This window comes from Aptenodytes forsteri, unplaced genomic scaffold, assembly GCF_000699145.1.
Source record: "Aptenodytes forsteri isolate BGI_AS27 unplaced genomic scaffold, ASM69914v1 Scaffold304, whole genome shotgun sequence".
NCBI lineage: Eukaryota > Metazoa > Chordata > Aves > Sphenisciformes > Spheniscidae > Aptenodytes > Aptenodytes forsteri.
In genome coordinates, this window is record NW_008794886.1 from 85,407 (window position 1) to 102,565 (window position 17,159).

The window sequence follows — 17,159 nt, forward strand, 5'->3', positions numbered from 1 at the left end:
GCCAGCTTTCCCCAGTTTATGTACTGAGCATGACGTCCCATGGTATGGAATGTCCCTTTGGCCAGTTTGGGTCAGCTGTCCTGGCTGTGCCCCCTCCCAGCTTCTTGTGCACCTCCAGCCTTCTCAGTCAGTAGAGCATGGGAAGCTGGTAAGTCCTTGAGTAGCATAAGCACTACTTAGCAGTAACTAAAACATTGGTGTGTTATCAACACTATTCTCATCCTAAATCCAAAACACAGCACTGTACCAGCTACTAGGAGGGAAATTAACTCTATCCCTGCTGAAACCAGGACACCCTGACAGAACTGTTTAACTTGGTCCTGAATTTTATTTTGCATATATATTAACATACGTTTCTTATCGTCATTGATAATTATATATTCACAAAAATGGGGCCTGTTTTTTAATGCTTCTAAGTTGATATTTCTGGGGAAGAAAGACATACTGTTTAAGTTGTTTTACTGGCTCTTATACTAAAAGGTTGAGGCATCATCTCTAATACAATTAGCTAGAACTGAGATAAATCATAGAATCACAGAATAATTTACATTGGAAGGGATCGAAGGCGGGTTTTAGTCCAGCTTCCTCCTAGAAACAGGATAACTGTGAGATCAGACTGCGTTGCTCAAGCCTTTATTCAGTCAGGTCTTGAAAACCTCCAATGATGGTGACTGCACAACCTCTCTGGGCAGCCTGTTACAACACTTGACTAGCCTCATGGCAAAAAAGGGCTTCATTACATCCAGTTGGAACATATTTTGTTTCAGTATATGTGTGTTGTCTTTCATCCTCCTACCTTGCACCACTGTAAAACGCCTGGCTCTGTCTTCTCAATAACCTCTTTGTAGGTGTTGGAAGGCTGCTTTTAGGTCTCCCCGAAGCCTTCTATTCTCCAGGGTAAAAAAAGCCTTGTTCTCTCAGCCTCTTCTCACAGGGAAAGTGCTCCAGCCCCGTGACCATCTTGGTGGCTTCTGCTGAACGTGCTTTAGTTTATCAATGTCTTTCCTATATTTGGGGTCCAAAACTGAATGTTTTGTATGTACAGTACTTGAAATGCAGTCTAATGAGTGCCCAGTAGAAGAGGATAATATCTTTGATCGATCTGCTGGCTAGAGTGCTATTCATACTGTCCAGGATGCTGCTGACCTTGTTTGCTGCCAGGCACAATTGCTGGCTGATGTTTAGCCTAATGTCTAGCAGATCCTCTTCATCCTTTCTTGCAGAGCTGGTCCCCATCCTGCATTCCCAGGGGCGGGACTTTACATTTGTCCTTGTTGAATTTCATGAGGTTCCTGTTGCCTCATTCTTCTAGCCTGTCTGGGTTGCTGTAAATGGCAGCGAGGGTATCAGCTGTTTCCCCCAGTATGTTGTGTTCTCCAAACTTGAGTGTGGACTCTGCCATCTCCAGGTCACAGATAAAGATGTTAAACAGGAGAGGTCACAGATAGACCTCTGTGATGTTCCACTTGTTACTAGCCTCCAGATAGAGTATGACCTATTCACCGCTGTTCTCTGAGCCTGATCATCCAACCAGTTTTTTTATGCATTGAGTTGTCCTTCAGTCCAGACCATTTGCTGACTCGCCAGATTCGACTGGCCCTTTCAAACCCCTTCCCTTTGACCGGCAGGATTGATGAAAAAACTACCCGTGCTCCTGAGTCCCTTACCGCCACTCCCAGGGCTCTGTAGTCCTTCTTGATAGTCCTCAGACTGCTCCTGACTGTGTCACTGGTGCCCACGTGAAACAGCAGCAGCAGATAATAGTCAGTGGACTGTACGAGGCTTGGTAGCCTCTTGGTGACATCCCTGATGCAAGCCCCTGGTTAGCAGCACACCTCTCTAGTGAGTGTGTCCAGTTAGCAAATGGGTGCCTCCGTACCGTTCATATGAATGAATGAACACGTTCTCTGTCTTTCCAGGTAGTGAGAAGACTGAGATGGTGTCTGTTGGTATCAAATGTAAATGGAAGCTTTCTTCCTGTAGTAATTAATCAGGAAAGCTAAGTAACCGTAATTATTACTTTCAAACATTAATTTTCTTTCTAGATGTGGTACAGGACACTTCTTTGCCTGTTTTCTGCTTTGGACTATCAAAATGTCTTGAGTATGTCTTGAGTATCATAGAATGGTTGAAGTTGGAAGGGACCCAGAGCCAGTTGCTCAGGACCATGTCCAGAGGGCTTTTGAATGTCTCCAAGGAGGGAGGTTCCAAAACCTCCCTGGGCAACCTGTGCCCGTGCTCAGTCACCCTTACAGTGGAAAAAGTGTTTCCTGATGTTCAGAGGGAACCTCCTATGTTTCAGTTTGTGCCTGTTGCCTCTGGTCCTGTCACTGGGCACCACTGAAAAGAGCCTGGCTCTATCTTCTTTACACTGTTCCTTCAGGTATTTATACTCATAGATGAGATCCCCCCTGAGCCATCTCTTTGCTTGGCTAAAGAGTCCCAACCGTCTCAGCCTTTCCTTACATGAGAGATGCTCCAGTCCCTTAATCATCTTCGTGGCTCTTCATTGGAATCTCTCCAATATGTCCATGTCTCTCCTGTACTCAGGAGCCCAGAACTGGACACAGTACTCCAGGTGTGGCCTCACCAGTGCTGAGTAGAGGCGAAGGAATACTTTGCCTAATGCAGCCCAGGATACTAGTAGCCACCTTTGTGGCAAGGGCACATTGCTGGCTCCCAGTCAGCTTGGTGTCAGCCAGGACCCCCAGGGCCTTTTCTGCAAAGCTGCTTTCCAGCTGGGTGGTCCCCAGCATAAACTGGTGCTATGGGGTTGTTCCTCCCCAAGTGGAGGACTTTGCACGTCTCCTTGTTGAACTTCATGAGGTTCCTTGTCAGCCCATTTCTCCAGCCTGTCCAGGTCCCTCTGGATGGCAGCATAACCCTCTGGTGTATCAGCACTTCTCCCAGATTTGTGTCATCTGCAAGCTTGCTGAGGGTGCAATCTGCCCCATCATCCAGATCATTAATGAAGATGTTGAACAGGATCAGACCCAGTATTGACCCCTGGGGTACACTGCTAAGTTACTGGCCTCCAGCTAGACTTCATGCCGCTGATCACCACCATCTTGGCTGGCCATTCAGCCAGTTTTCAATCCACCTCACTGTCTGCTCATCCAGTCCGTGCATCAACAACTTCTCTATGAGGGTCTTATGGGAGACAGTGCTGAAAGCCTTACTGAAGGCCTTGATGATACCCACTGCTCTCCCCTCATCTACTAAGCCAGTCATGTCATCATATACAGTGACATACCTATGATAAATGGTATTTATATGCCAGTTTACAGAAATATAAGTGTAAAAATATCCTGAGTCAAACAGCAGCTGAGTTCTTGTACCAATCTTGTCTTGGACTCTGGCCCTTGAGTGTTTTATTCTCTAATTTTAACAATTTCTCATATCATTTTTATCCAAATGAGATTTGAAGCATTTTGCTACAATAGTTCTTTTGTTCCCCTCCTTTATAAAAAATGTTTCTTAAAACTTGAAACTCTTATCAGCTGTCCTTTAATTTTAGTCTGCATAACAACAACTGTTCTTTTCTAAAAGGTGCTTAAAACAGCATGTTATTTTGGTGGTTTGCCTCTGAAAAAAACCAAAACACATTATCCAATGACAATGTTACATATCTCCACTACATAAGTGTTACTAACAGCCATGTGCCCTGTTCTCTAAAGCTCCTGAAAGAATATCCTGTTACTCTCTAAATCAGAGTTTTAATTTTCAAAGAAATTGTTTGTGTTTGAATGTTTCAGAAATACCACACTTGCAACTTGTTCTCCAGGAGCCTCAGCAGGAAGCTGTGGTGGTCGCAGAAAATGCGAAGCAGGTAATGATTAAGCAGCTGAAATAAGCTAAAACTAAAATAGGTCAAGGACTGGCCTTAAAAAAGCTAAGCTGTTATGGCCTTTTTTAATAATCCTCTTTAGAAGGTTATTATTAACTGGATTAATGATGAAAGACAGAAATAGCTTCCAAATACTGCTTGTACTGTGTTCTTATCAGACTGTATTTCCCTTTGCTGGCTGTGTGGAATTCTTCTGTCCTTCATCCACCCAATCCATATTCATGCTATTTTCTGCCTCTTGTGAGTTAGTTCTTCAGCAAAATCATAGGCTAAACTAAGGCAAGTCTCAGGAAATATAATTCCAAAGGCTCAGGTGTCATTATAGGATGCCTTTCAAACCGACCCTATCCATTCCCACTGCCCTGATGAGGATCTGGCAGACTGACTGGAGGAAGCTGAGTTCTCTTGCTAAGTGGGAGACAAGTAGACTCTATCCTTGTACTCTTCCACTGTGAACACCTTGCAGGTAAAATTGCAGTCAGTCTGTTGGTGAGAAGAGTGTAGGATTAGGTACCTGCTGCTTTGCTTTATACTCAGTCAGCAAGGTCATCTCCAGATGACTGCCTCTGTATGTCTGTACTAAGAATTTGTTGAAGAATTGTTTGTTAGCTTAGAGCAAGGTCTGGGCTCTTTCCAGACTGCTCCACTCTGTTCCAACCTGCCAGCAGGGGGAAGAAGATGGTGCTGTGTTTTATCTAATACATTCCTCTCCCAACAGAGAGAGTTTATAGTGTATATATATTACTGTGAAGTATTAGGGAAAAAGTTGACTTTTGGGACTCATGTTGGAACTGGATAAGGCGTTTTGAGTCAACTCATCCTGCCTGCCTTCAGACCCTTACATTGCAATTGCCTGTAGTTGAGGTCTAAGCTAGTGGATCAGCGGGTACATACATACATACACACACACACACACGGTCTTTTCAAGGGCAGATATAAGCCTTTGAGCTGTTTTCTAGAGCCCCTTTCTAGACAGTGGAGATAACAGGTTCTTTAGCATATGATTCACCTGGACCACGGTGGATGTTGAAAATGGGTCAATGAATCCAACCCTGGAATTGTCCATTTCAATGTCTTAATTATAAAGAGAGTCTAGCTAAATAGCTTGCATGTAAGTATTTACACTTGGACAGCTATATCCTGCCATTTGTGAATCTGACCCATGACTTTAGGCCAAGATATGTGTGAATCCAAACCCAGTTCAGGGGTTTGGGTCATGTGCACAAGCTACTTGGGTGCATGCCATACATTCCATTTCAGTGCTTGGAGCTTGCAAAGGCAAAGTGCTCTAGAACTTGGGGATGGAGATCGTTTCCTTATGATTGTGTGACCTGTTAGTGCCCTGTACTTACATTTTAGGTAGTTACAGCAAATGTTAATTCTGAACACTTCATTTTGTTTTCACTCATGCCACTGTTGGGTTGGGTTGGGGTTTTTTTACTTGCTTTTTTTGGGGTGGGAGGGAGTAGCTTTTTTTAGGGACACTTTACTTAGTTCTGACTCGTAGTCACTTTGTATTCTAATTCAAACCTTCTCCCACAGAAGTAGTACTAACGGTGCCAATTGTTTGTTGTGGTGAAAGACAATGTGTGTTGGGAGCTAGCCAAAAATATTGCCATTAGTTTTACGTGCATGTTAACTTATAAGTGGACTTTTCAGAATGAAGACATTAGTAGACGAAGTCTTAGTTCTTGTATGGATGTCAACAGCAAACTAACCAATTTCCTGGGCTTTATTTAGCATCTTTGTGTGGGCAAAAAGAGTTTGTGTCTGTGAAATAGCAAAATTTCTCTTTCCAGTATGTTCCATCATCTTCAACAGTCATGTTCCGTCCTGTCTGACAGAGAAGCGGGAGACATATAGCAGTTAATAGATTGTTGTCGGGTGGTTTGTTTGTCTGTGTGGTGGAGCCTAGTGTAACTTTCCTGGGAAGACTGCGGGTTCTTTATCTGCTGGAGTAGTAAGGCATACAGTGACAAACACACAACTTCTTACCTTCTCTGCTTGGGTGGTTCAGTGAAAGGTTATGAATCTATAGTTAGCCCCTTTGAAGCAGTGAAGATGGAAGAGGAAGCATCTCAAGGTGGGAAGGAAGATACTAGAATCGTTGCATGCACTGATATCCTAATCTGCTGAGATATGTCGTAGTCGCTTGCTTAACATGAAAACCAATCTACCTTTTTTTTAATTTATTTTCATTAGGCATCAGAGTTGCGTCTAAAGCTGAGGCTGATAGTTTTTACTTAAAGCTCGGCAGAGCAGCAGGCAGCTAAGATAGCTGTCTTCTAATGCAAAGATCATGGCTCAAAACTAAGTATTTTTTCTTCAAACAATAGAATAAGAATGTTGGACCTGAGGTGAAATTGCAAGACTTGCAGACTCTGGAAGCTCCAGCCTCTTATGTAGACTGCTCTTCTACTTCTACAGGTGAGGACACAGAATAAGACATGTGACAAGAAAATTGTGGAAATGTGGGAAGTTTCAGGGGCAAATCTAAGGTGATTTGGAAAGAGTAGCTTTGAGGTCAGAATCTAAAGATGTACAGGAGATAGAAAAGATGCACACAAGGTAGAAGAGAACATTCTAATGTGGGATGGATAGGATATATTTGAAGAGAAGAAAGAAGTGGTTCCTAAGATGAGAAAGGGAGAAGGGTTTGAAGGTGAGTGTGTGTGTAGATGAAAAGGCTGATGTGTAAGACACAGAAGAGAATTAAGATAAGATGAAGAACTGGGTTCCTCTCTGCAAGCTCATAAGTTTCTTTTTGTGTCTGGAATTACTACCACCACCCCCGCCCCCAAATTATAAAAAAAAAACAACCCCAAACCAAAACAACCTGTTACCTAGTTTACTTGTCTCTTTGCCTCTTCATTCTTCTGTAGAGGTTAGATACAGTGTAGACTTAGGTGATGCCAACATGCAAATGCAGGAGGTTTTGCATGTGCAGAGCTATTGGGGATGTCTGGGTGCAATGCATAGGCTCAAACTCTTTTTTTGTTGTCTTTCTCACCTTGGAAACTAGAGAAGCTCCAGTCACATACATTGTCTCTCCACTTACCTACTGACTTTACATGCAACTTGTTATGCTGATGGTGACAAGTGTACCTTTTATCGCTAGGTGTGTCAGGAGAGCTGGTGAATTCTGAAGTGCAAAAGCCTTTTGATGACACTGTGGTGCTCCCTGAGGTACAAATTTGGTCCAGAACTTTTTTTTCCTCTCGGTATTGTATGCATCTGTAGATATGAAAACTTTCATTTAGTTTAAAAGCCTCAAGGAGTTGTTTTCTTAACATCCCGTAACTTAAAGTGGTTGTTGCAACGCTGCAACAGGCTTTAAGAGATAGCCCTCCTTTAATGGTTCCCTGTAAATTGTTTCTGCCCTCCAAACTGATGAACGGACAGTCTTTACAACACAAGATGTTGACTTATTGGTGGGCTGCTGATCCATGCTTTCTGGGAAGGATTTGTGACTGCTTTTCTTCTGTAATCTGTTTTTGGGGGTGGGAGGAAACCTAAAGATAGTTATTTGGAAAAAGCCAAGCACTTTGGTCTGGATGCTTTGTCTAGTGCTCTCACTTTGGAGATGGACACAGACTGGAATATGGGCATCTACACTGTTTCTTTGCCATGTTAAATAAACAGATAGAATAGGGGACAAAACCTCCTCATTCAGAGACTATGGATAGGATGCCAGGAAAATGTGGCTGGATAAGTACACTGGAGAGCTTGTGAGAATCACAAGAGAACTGAAACACTTCAGAATCATACTATCTTTTAATCAAGAGAGAATGGGAAATAAGGGAATAGAAAGTTACATTTAGGGTCTAATCCTAAAGCCAGAATCTTCCATGCTGCAACTTCAGAAACTGAAATGAACAGAAATGACCTGAAGAGTCCTCCTGTTATTAGTGAGGCTACTATTTATTGTAATAGCTAGCTCAAGAAAGGATATCATTAAACTACAAAAATACAAAGCAGATACTTCTAAAAGTGACCCTTTCACAGAATTCAAAGGAAAATTAAAATCTATTATTTTGTTTTAGGCAAGAACAGATGGCTTTCCCACTGGAAGCGAGCAGTGTACTGAGGAAAGTTGTCCGCCTGGAATTCTAGAATGTCTTGCTGCAGAGAAACAGAAAGAGCTGTCAGTTTTGCTGCTGGAACTGAAAGAAGCCCAAGAAGAAATAACTTTTCTGAAAAGGCAGCTCAAGGGCCCAAACAGCCAAACTTCTACGGGTAACCAAACAGGAGAAGCAGCTAACCAGCTCGAAGATAATTCCCAGATACAGTTTTTTGAGAGGGAAGAGCAAAAGGCTTCAGATACGCAAAATGAGTTGGGCAGTAGCTCATTACTGAGAGAAATAGAAATGCAGCAAATTGGTGTGCTTCAGGGAAACAGAATCAGTCTTCAAGAAGTGCCCCAGGGGAGCACTGTCCCCCACAGGGGGGAGATGGAGGCAATGCAAGAAGTCTCTACAGCAGATCCAGAGCCTGGCACCTCTCAATATCAAGAACTGATAAAGTTACAAAACCAGATTACAGAACTGCAAATAATTCTGCAGAAATCAGAAGAATCCTATAAGAAAGATCTAGGAGAAAAAGGTGCAGAAATAAATAGGCTAAACCAGTTGGCTGAGGAATACAGAAGAAAAATAGAGGATTCTGACAGTGCATTTTGTGTTTTGACTGAAGAACGAGATCAGCTCCTGTGTCAGATGAAGGAACTTTCTACCACAACAGAACTGAAAGAGCAAGTGAAGCAACTGGAGGAAAAACTAGCTCTTTCAGAAAAGCAGAGACTGTCAGACAGTCAAAGCAGTCTTCTGAGAGAACAAATCCAGAGCCTTAAAAATGAATTTAAATCCAAGGAGATGAAAATTGAAGCTTTGCAAAAAGACTTGGATGAAGCGCAACTTCAGCTTTCTGACCAGGACATGCAACTAAAAGATCTGAGAAGCCAGATCGAGAAGAAGGAATGTGAAATACTTGATCTAGAACAACTTTTGAGGAAGAATACAGCTGAGATAGAAGAGCTTTCCCAAAACTTAGCCTCAAAGGTACGCGAAGCAGCAAGCCTAGAACAGCTTGTTGCTGAACACACCAGGTCTATAGAGAGCCTGCAACAAACCTTGCTGGAGAAAGACCAACAGATGACAGAGATCAGTGTCAGCATGTCTGAGAAGATGGTCCTGCTGAATGAAGAGAAATTTTCTCTGGGAAATGAGCTAAAGAGTCTTAAAGAGCAAACAAGTCTATTATTAAAAGCCCAGGAAGCAAAAGATACATATCTGAAATGTGGGGCATCTGAGCAGCAGTGTGAGACAGAGGCAGCATGTAAAGAAAGTGAGGTATTAGTAAATAAACTTGAACTTCTGAAAAAAGAAAACGAGCAAGTAAAGCGGAAGCTGCAAGCAGCACTTGTTAACAGGAAGGAGCTTCTGAAGAAGGTTAGCAAATTAGAGAATGAATTAGTACAGTTGAGAAGAGAACATGAATCAGAAACCTCAGTGGCTCAAGAAGCTGAAGGGGAAGAAAATATGACAAGTGTGATAAGCAGAGAAGTGAATCTTGAAAGCCAGCCCAGTAAGGAGTATCTCATTCAACTGCTTTCTGAAAAGGAATCTGAGTTGCAGAGCATCCGGAAGGACCTGCTGGATAAAGAAACTACTGAAGCACAATTGCAGGCAGTGATTGAGGAAATGAGGCAAAGCTTGCAAGGTGAGACAAACATTGTTTCAATTAAAGATGAAATCATGGAGAGTCAGACAATTGCTCACAAATTAACTGAAACCAATAAAAGCCCAAAAGATTATGAAGAAAATTATAGAAGTAGTTCAGCAGCTACAAATCTTGAAGAAAACCAAAAGTCTGCTCTGAAAGAGAGGATTTCAACTCTTGAACAAGAAAAAGAACAACTTCAAAAAAAACTTCAGGAAGCCCTGGTATCTCGCAAAGACACTATAAAAAAGGCTCAAGAAAAAGACAGGCATCACAGAGAACAGCTGAAACAGCAGAAAGATGATTACAACATCCTACAAGAACAATTTGATAAGCAAAGCAAAGAGAAGGAGAGCATCCAAGCTCAGCTCAGACAACTCCAAGAACAGAAAGGATCAACAGTGAGTGTTCTTTGGAATCAGGGTGGGTTGGATTCTTCATGCATGAAAGCAGAAAATACAACAAATAACAAACTTGTACAAGTTGCAGATGTTTCTGGGGAAGAGTTTGAGAAAAAACTTGAAAAATTGCAGATGGAGAAAGAGGAATTGGAATATAATGTTAACCATACACAAAGTGAACTTGCTTGCAAATCAGAATTAGTCTTTCATTTGCAAGAGCACATAGCACAGCTGTTTCTGGAGATAGAAGGGCTGAAGAGAACCTCTGACCAAGCTGAAGCTAAGGCAGCAAGTCTTCAGACAGAATTGGAGGAGAGTCGAGGAAAAATGTCTAGAGAGGGCAGTCTGGAAGACCTGAAAACACTTATGCACCAAAAGGATGAACAAATGGAATTTCTTAACTTGCAGTTAAGGGAGAAAAGTGAAGCTCTCAATAATGCGCAGGCACAGTTGCTGGAAAAAGAGGATTCAGTCAAGAGACTATGTAATCAGTTGGAAACTCAAGCTCAGGTACATGAGGAACAAAGCAAGCAACTGCAAACAGAGTTGCTTGAAATTCAGGAGAAGCAAGGTGACAGTGCAGAAGCAGCGAAACAGAAGAATCAAATGCAGAGAAAGTTGCAAGCTGCACTTATCTCTAGAAAAGAGGCACTAAAGGAGAGCAAATCTCTAAAAGAGGAGCTGGCTAATGCTAAAACTACTATTGAAAATCTTTGTGTCAAGTTGACAAATATGGAAAGCCAAATATGTGGCCATGTTAAAGAAACAGATACTTTAACAGAAAAGTTAGCGGGCCTCACTGAAGAGCGAGAAAAACTTATTGCAGAAGTTGATAAAGTACTTACAGAAAATCAGACTCTTGATGGATGCTGTAAAAACCTGACATTTACTCTAGATAGAGTTGTTCTAGAGAAGGGGAAGCTGGAGAAGGAGATGGAATCCTTGAAATGCTTTCAAGCTGCTGAGAGTTCTGAGTGGCATGAGAAATACAGGGAGCTTCAGAAAGAATATGAAACTCTCCTGCAGTCATATGAGAATGTGAGTAATGAGGCTGAGCGGATTCAGCATGTTTTGGAAACTGTTAGGCAGGAAAAGCAGGAAATTTTCATTAAGCTGAAAAGTGTTGAAGCAAAAAAAGAGGAAACAGATAAGCAGCTACAGGAAGCTGGACAGGAAATCGATGGAATGAAGGAGAAAATGAGGAAATTTGCAAAATCAAAGCAACAAAAGATCCTGGAACTAGAGGAGGAGAATGAGAAGCTTAGAGCAGAGGTGTGTTTTACAGATGGAGAGCTACACAGGACTGGAGATGTCTTTACAAATACTAGCCTGAAAGAAGCTCTGGAGAGCTCTAGGAGGGATTACCAGTCTCTTTCTACTCAGCTTGAGACAGTAATGGCTGAAAAGGAGTCTCTTAATCAAGAGATCACAGACTTAAAGTGTCATTTGCAGTTAACAGAATCTAAGCTGAAGGAAAGCAGAGAACTGGTAGAAAAGTATGCTGCTCAGAAGAAAACAGGGGAAGAAACAAATCAGGCAGTTGCCACACCACCACCAATGGAGAGAACTGAAAATCAAGTGGACATAAGTTTTAGACCGGAGTCTCCTACTGCAGAGCTGGAACAAAAAGCATTTGAAGCTAGTAGCCCTTGTGAAGATCTTGGTACCTACATACAGCAGATAGCTGAGCTCACAGAACGAATCACAGAACTAGAAGATAATAGGAGGGCTTCAGAGCAACAGCTGGGTGACATCCGCATGTGTGTTGAGACTTTAGCAGGTGAGAAAAGGGCTTTAGAGACCCAAATGGGAGAGAAAGTCCATGAATTGAATGCTCTTCAGGACACAGTAGCAAAGATGGAACAAACAGTCCAAAAAACCAAAGATGACCTCATCAGGATGACAGAACTGAAGGACACACTAGAGGCTGAGAAGGATGATTTGGAAGAAAGGCTCATGAATCAGCTGGCAGAACTTAATGGGAGTATTGGAAACTATCAGCAAGATGCAACAGACTTCCAGATCAAAAACGAGCAACTGAAACATGAACTTCAGAGTTTGCAGAGAATGATGCATGAACTGGAGGAGGAGAAATGTCAGATGGCAAAGGAGAAAAATAAAGCAAGTTCAGAAAAGCAAAAGGAATTTGTAGAAAAGCCAAAATGCAGTTGGAGGGGAGACAGCAGCACACACGTAAAGGAGCTTCAGGAACTGCTGAAACAGAAACAGCAGGAGATTAAGCAGCTTCAGAAGGACTGTATTAAAAGCCAGGAAAAGAACAGTAGTTTAGAAAGAACTGTTAAAGCTCTGGAATTTGTGCAGAGTGAGTCTCAGAAAGAGGTAGAAGCAGCCAAAGAGACTTTAGCTAAAGCAGTTGAAGACACCAAGAAAGCCCAAGCAGAGCTTGCTCTCTGCAGAGTAGTATTGGATGACACCCAGAGTGAGGCAGCAAGGGTTCTAGCAGAGAGTGTTAAAGTGAAAGAAGAGTTGCAGGCCAACAAAGAGAATACTAAAATTCAAATGAAGAAAAAAGATGAGGACTTCAAGAGAAGACTAGAACAGGAAAAAGACAAGCACTCAAAGGAAATTAAAAACATGGAAGAAAAGCTGGCAACTTTGCAGAGGGAGAAAGACTATATGGAAACAACTGTGGGTGATCTTCAAGACTCCTTGAAGACAAAGGATCAAGAAGCCAAGCAATTGGAAGGCAGCCTAAACAAAACACTAGCCCAGCTTGCAGCCTTCACCAGGAGCATGTCTTCCCTTCAGGACGACAGGGATAGAGTGATAGATGAATCAAAAACATGGGAGAAGAAATTCACTGAAATTATTCAAAAGAAGGAGGAAGAAATACGCTCAAAAGAGGAAACCTGTGTTGTGCTAAAGGACCAAATGAAGGAGGTGACCATACATGTGGAAGAACTTCAGACTCATATATCCAGGTAAAGAAGGTGATAATGACTCAGCTGGTATTCTTGTATTTCCTTTTGACAAGGCAGCAGCCAGAGGTGAGGTAGGATTCCCCTTTCCTTTTGCAGTATACCAGAAAGAAAGAATTTTGAGTATGTAAATATGCTAAATGTGACGTGATTGGCAAAACTAATGAATGCCTAAGATGGAGAGCAGAATTAGTCTTCCTAATAAAGCCATAAACATAAGGCTCATCTCCTGGATCACTTATGTTTGGATAGAAAAGAGGTTTGGAGTTATGTTGTAGGGAGTTACTATGTATTTGTTGTCTGCACAAGGATACAGGGAGATTAACACTGTAAAATATTCCTTCTTCTCATCATTAGGGTACCCATGTTAAATCTATTCTCTGTGACAAGCAGTAGCCATCTGAGTACTATCTAGAGTCTTTATTAATCTGAAATTTGAAATAGATTCTTTTGCATAGAGTCATTGCATTCAGAGATTAAACTTGGCAGGTCAAGAGAGCATTGGGATACATAATTCCAGTTTAATCCCAAGATAGATCTTGAGGGAAAGATGGAGCTATGGAAACATACCAAAATGTACATCTGGCAATTTCCAAATTCAAAACCAAACTGTTCTTACATGAATAAAATTGTTAAATAATGATTATGATCAAAATGCTGTACCTTTGAACGCTGGAACATGAAATGAACATCGAACATCAAGCATATGAGAACAGCGATTTCATTGATTTTTTTTTTTTGTCAGCTACAATGGATGAGAGAAAGTATTTTGATGAAAAGGAGGTGATAACATTCAATGTTTAACCTCCTCCGTTTTTTCAATATTGACATAAAGATTTATCTCACTGGACAACTTTTAAAAAATATTCCCCCAGCACGACCCCCTTCAGACAGTAGTGCAATCAGAACTTTAAAAGATGCCTTGAATTTTAAATTGAGGGAAAACTAATCATCTGGATATTTCCAGCTTGCTTTCTTTAAGTAAAACTAATTTTGCAGCTTTTCTATATTAGTGTCATCAATGAAAACTATTACTGTGGGTTTGGGTACTGAGATATACATCATTGATTTGTGACTGACTTTCTCTTCTCTGTTTTCAGGCTGGAATGCAGCAAGAAAGACTGGGAGTCTGAATCCAGGAAGGAGATTCAGCATCATCAAAAGACATGTGAAATGTTGCAGGAGGAAAAAAAGGAGCTTTTGATTCAGCTTGACGGGTCTCAGAAACTGTACAGCAAGTCTCAGAATGAACAGCAGAAACTGGAGTCAGAAATCAGCAGCCTTAGAGACCAGCTTGCTGACTTACAGAATTCCTTCACCAAATGTGAATTGGTCAGAGAAGAGCTGGGGAGTATGGTCAAGCAACAAGAGACCAGTATCCAGAATTTTAAATTCAGCTGTGAACAGCTTGAGGCTGATCTGCAAGCTTCCAAGGACCTAACAAATAAGCTGCATGAAGAAACTAGTGCCAAGGATCAAAAGATCATTAGTTTGCTGGCTGCCAAGGAAGACGCGGTTATGGCTGCTCTATCTGAATTACAGCAGCAACATTCTGAAGAAATAAAAGAGTTGGAGCATAGACTAAGTAAGGAGGAAGAAGATAAAAAAGCCTTGGAAAATGAGAAGAACAAATTTCTTGACAAACTTGATAGTCTCACTGAAAACATGAAGATAAGCAGAGAAGAAAGTAAGCAGCAGAAGGCACAACTGGACTCCTTCACCAAGTCCATGTCATCTTTGCAAGATGACAGAGACCGCATACTGAGAGACTACAAGCAACTTGAGGAACGTCATCTTGTTATAATCTTGGAAAAAGACCAGCTAATTCAAGAGGCTGCTGCTGAAAACAATAAGCTCAAGGAAGAAATCAGAAGTTTTCATAGCCAAATGGATGACCTCAACTCTGAGAATGCCAAGCTGAATGCAGAGTTGGTGCGGTATAGAGAAGACCTGAATCAAGTGATTTCAATAAAGGACTCCCAACAGAAACAACTTCTCAAAACACAGCTTCAGCAGATCCAAACTCTGGAAAAAGAGAAGGAAATCATAGAAACACATCTGAAAGAGTCCGAGCATACTCAGGATGATCTCAGGAAGTGCATGGAAGCCTTGAGAGAGGATAAAGTCAGTATGTCTCAAGAGATTGAAACCCTTATGTCCTCTCTGTCTCGGGTGCAGAGTGAGATGACAGCATTACGTGAGGGGGGTCCTATGATGGAGTGTCAAGCACAACTGAAGGCCCGAGAGGAAGAGGCACAAGAACTGAGTCATAAGCTTTCCCTCTCACAGAAAAGGATAACAGAACTTGAGGGGGAACTAGTATGTATTCAAAGGGATGCAGCCAAGAGAGTGGGAGAGGCTGAGGACAGGCTTCGAAAGGAATTGAAGCACCTACATCATGATGCAGGGATAATGAGGAATGAAACGGAAACAGCAGAAGAGAGAGTAGCAGAGTTGGCACGGGACTTGATGGAAATGGAACAAAAATTTCTTGCAGTCACAGATGAAAACAAAGATCTCAGAGCTCAAATTCAGTCTTTTGGGAAGTCCATGAGCTCTCTTCAGGATAGCCGGGACCAGGCTAATGAAAAGTTTCATGTTTTGAAACAGAAATACTCTGTAGACTTAGAGGAACAAAAGAGTCTAGTGCAGAATCTTCAGAAACAGATGGTTCAGCTACAAGAGGAGCAACAGTCCACTGCCAGGGACCGAGATACAGTGAGGTCCAAGCTGACAGAACTGCAGAAAGCCACTGATGAAAGAGGTCTCTTGGCCCAGATTGAGAAACTTAATCAGAAGCTTAGAGCCAAAGATGATGAGCTTCTCCATTTGTCTTCGGAACTGGAAGGCTCTTCCAACCAAGTCAAATCTTTCTCTAAGGCTATGGCAAGCCTGCAGCATGAGCGAGACCGTCTGCTGAATGAATTGGACAAAACACGTAAGATCGAAGAAGTGAAACAACAAGCAGAAGGGAGCACTTCCACCACTCCTTCAGAAGTGCAGAGTCTTAAGAAGGCACTGTCCTCCTTGCAGAATGACAGAGACAGAGTAGTAAGTCCTTGTTCTCTCTTCCTGCTCTTACTTAAAGCCCCATAGGAGATTTGGATCTTCAGATCTTAAAATTCAGCACACTTAGATCTGGTATTTGCAATGTGAAACATAGATCATTGTCTTCACAGAATCACAGAATAGTTGAGGTTGGAAGGGACTTCTGGAGATCTTCTAGTCAACCCCCCTGCTCAAAGAAAGTCAGCTGGAATAGGTTGCCCAAAACAATGTTCGGTCAGATTTTTAGTATCTCCATTGGTGGATATTCCACACCTTCTCTGGGCAACCTGTTTTTTCACGTATCTGGAAATGATTTCCAGAATTAGTTGCTCCATCACCTTCCCAGGGATGGAGATGAGGCTGACCAGCCTGCAGTTCCCCAGTTCCTCCTTCTTGCCTTTCTTGTAGGTAGGGATGACACGTGCTTTCTTACAGTCTTCAAGGAACCTCTCCCAGTCACCATGACCTTTCAAAGGTAATTGAGTTGCCTCCCAGTGACCTTAGCGCTTGTGGGCACGCTCCATCAGATCCCATGAATTTAGTATGTGCCATCTATGTTATTTTCTCTGACATATAGAAGCTGTGATTTCATTGTTATCTTTGCAATGGTGGTTTCTTTGTGGTTTCTCGTTAGCTTGATTTAAAATATTGAAACATAGAAATAAGATACAGGTTCCCTGTTAACCTGCTTAGTCCACATCTGTGGAAGCTCATGCATTTGATTTGTCTTAGATTTCTAGAAGAGAGCAAAGACTTGGGTCTGTTTCTCCTTTTGGCATCTGATTGTCAAGACAGGTACAAGGCATTGCAGCTTCATTTTGACATCCTTGCTTGCATACTTAATGTGTCTGTGTTTGTATAGTCTCTGGCACAATGCAGCTCAGCAAGTTTCAGAGTTCTAGCTGCTGGTCAGATGACAGACTTTTACAATCATTTTCCACTGTCACTTTTAGTCTATCTTAGTTTTCTGTTAATTCACAACAAACTTTGTGATACTGTCTTAAACACATGTCCTGGTTTCGGCAGGGATAGAGTTAATTTCCTTTCTAGTAGCTGGTACAGTGTTTTGGATTTAGGATGAGAACAAAGTTGATAATGCACGGATGTTTTAGTTGTTGCTAGGTAATGCTTACACTAGTCAAGGACTTTTCAGCTTCCCATGCTCTACTGACTGAGAAGGCTGGAGGTGCACAAGAAGCTGGGAGG

The 17,159-nt window shown here is 41.9% G+C and overlaps 1 protein-coding gene across 2 annotated transcripts in view; it reads left to right on the forward strand.

The window, feature by feature from the left end:
• GOLGB1 (golgin B1) overlaps positions 1-17,159 on the forward strand; it is a 49,304-nt gene that overhangs the window by 17,515 nt on the left and 14,630 nt on the right. For both annotated transcript variants that reach the window (XM_009274833.2, XM_019470893.1), the window contains exons 10-14: positions 3,756-3,829; positions 6,184-6,274; positions 6,966-7,033; positions 7,891-12,908; positions 14,006-15,956. In XM_009274833.2, coding sequence (XP_009273108.1) covers positions 3,756-3,829; positions 6,184-6,274; positions 6,966-7,033; positions 7,891-12,908; positions 14,006-15,956 — 7,202 coding nt within the window. The remainder of the gene's footprint in view (positions 1-3,755; positions 3,830-6,183; positions 6,275-6,965; positions 7,034-7,890; positions 12,909-14,005; positions 15,957-17,159) is intronic.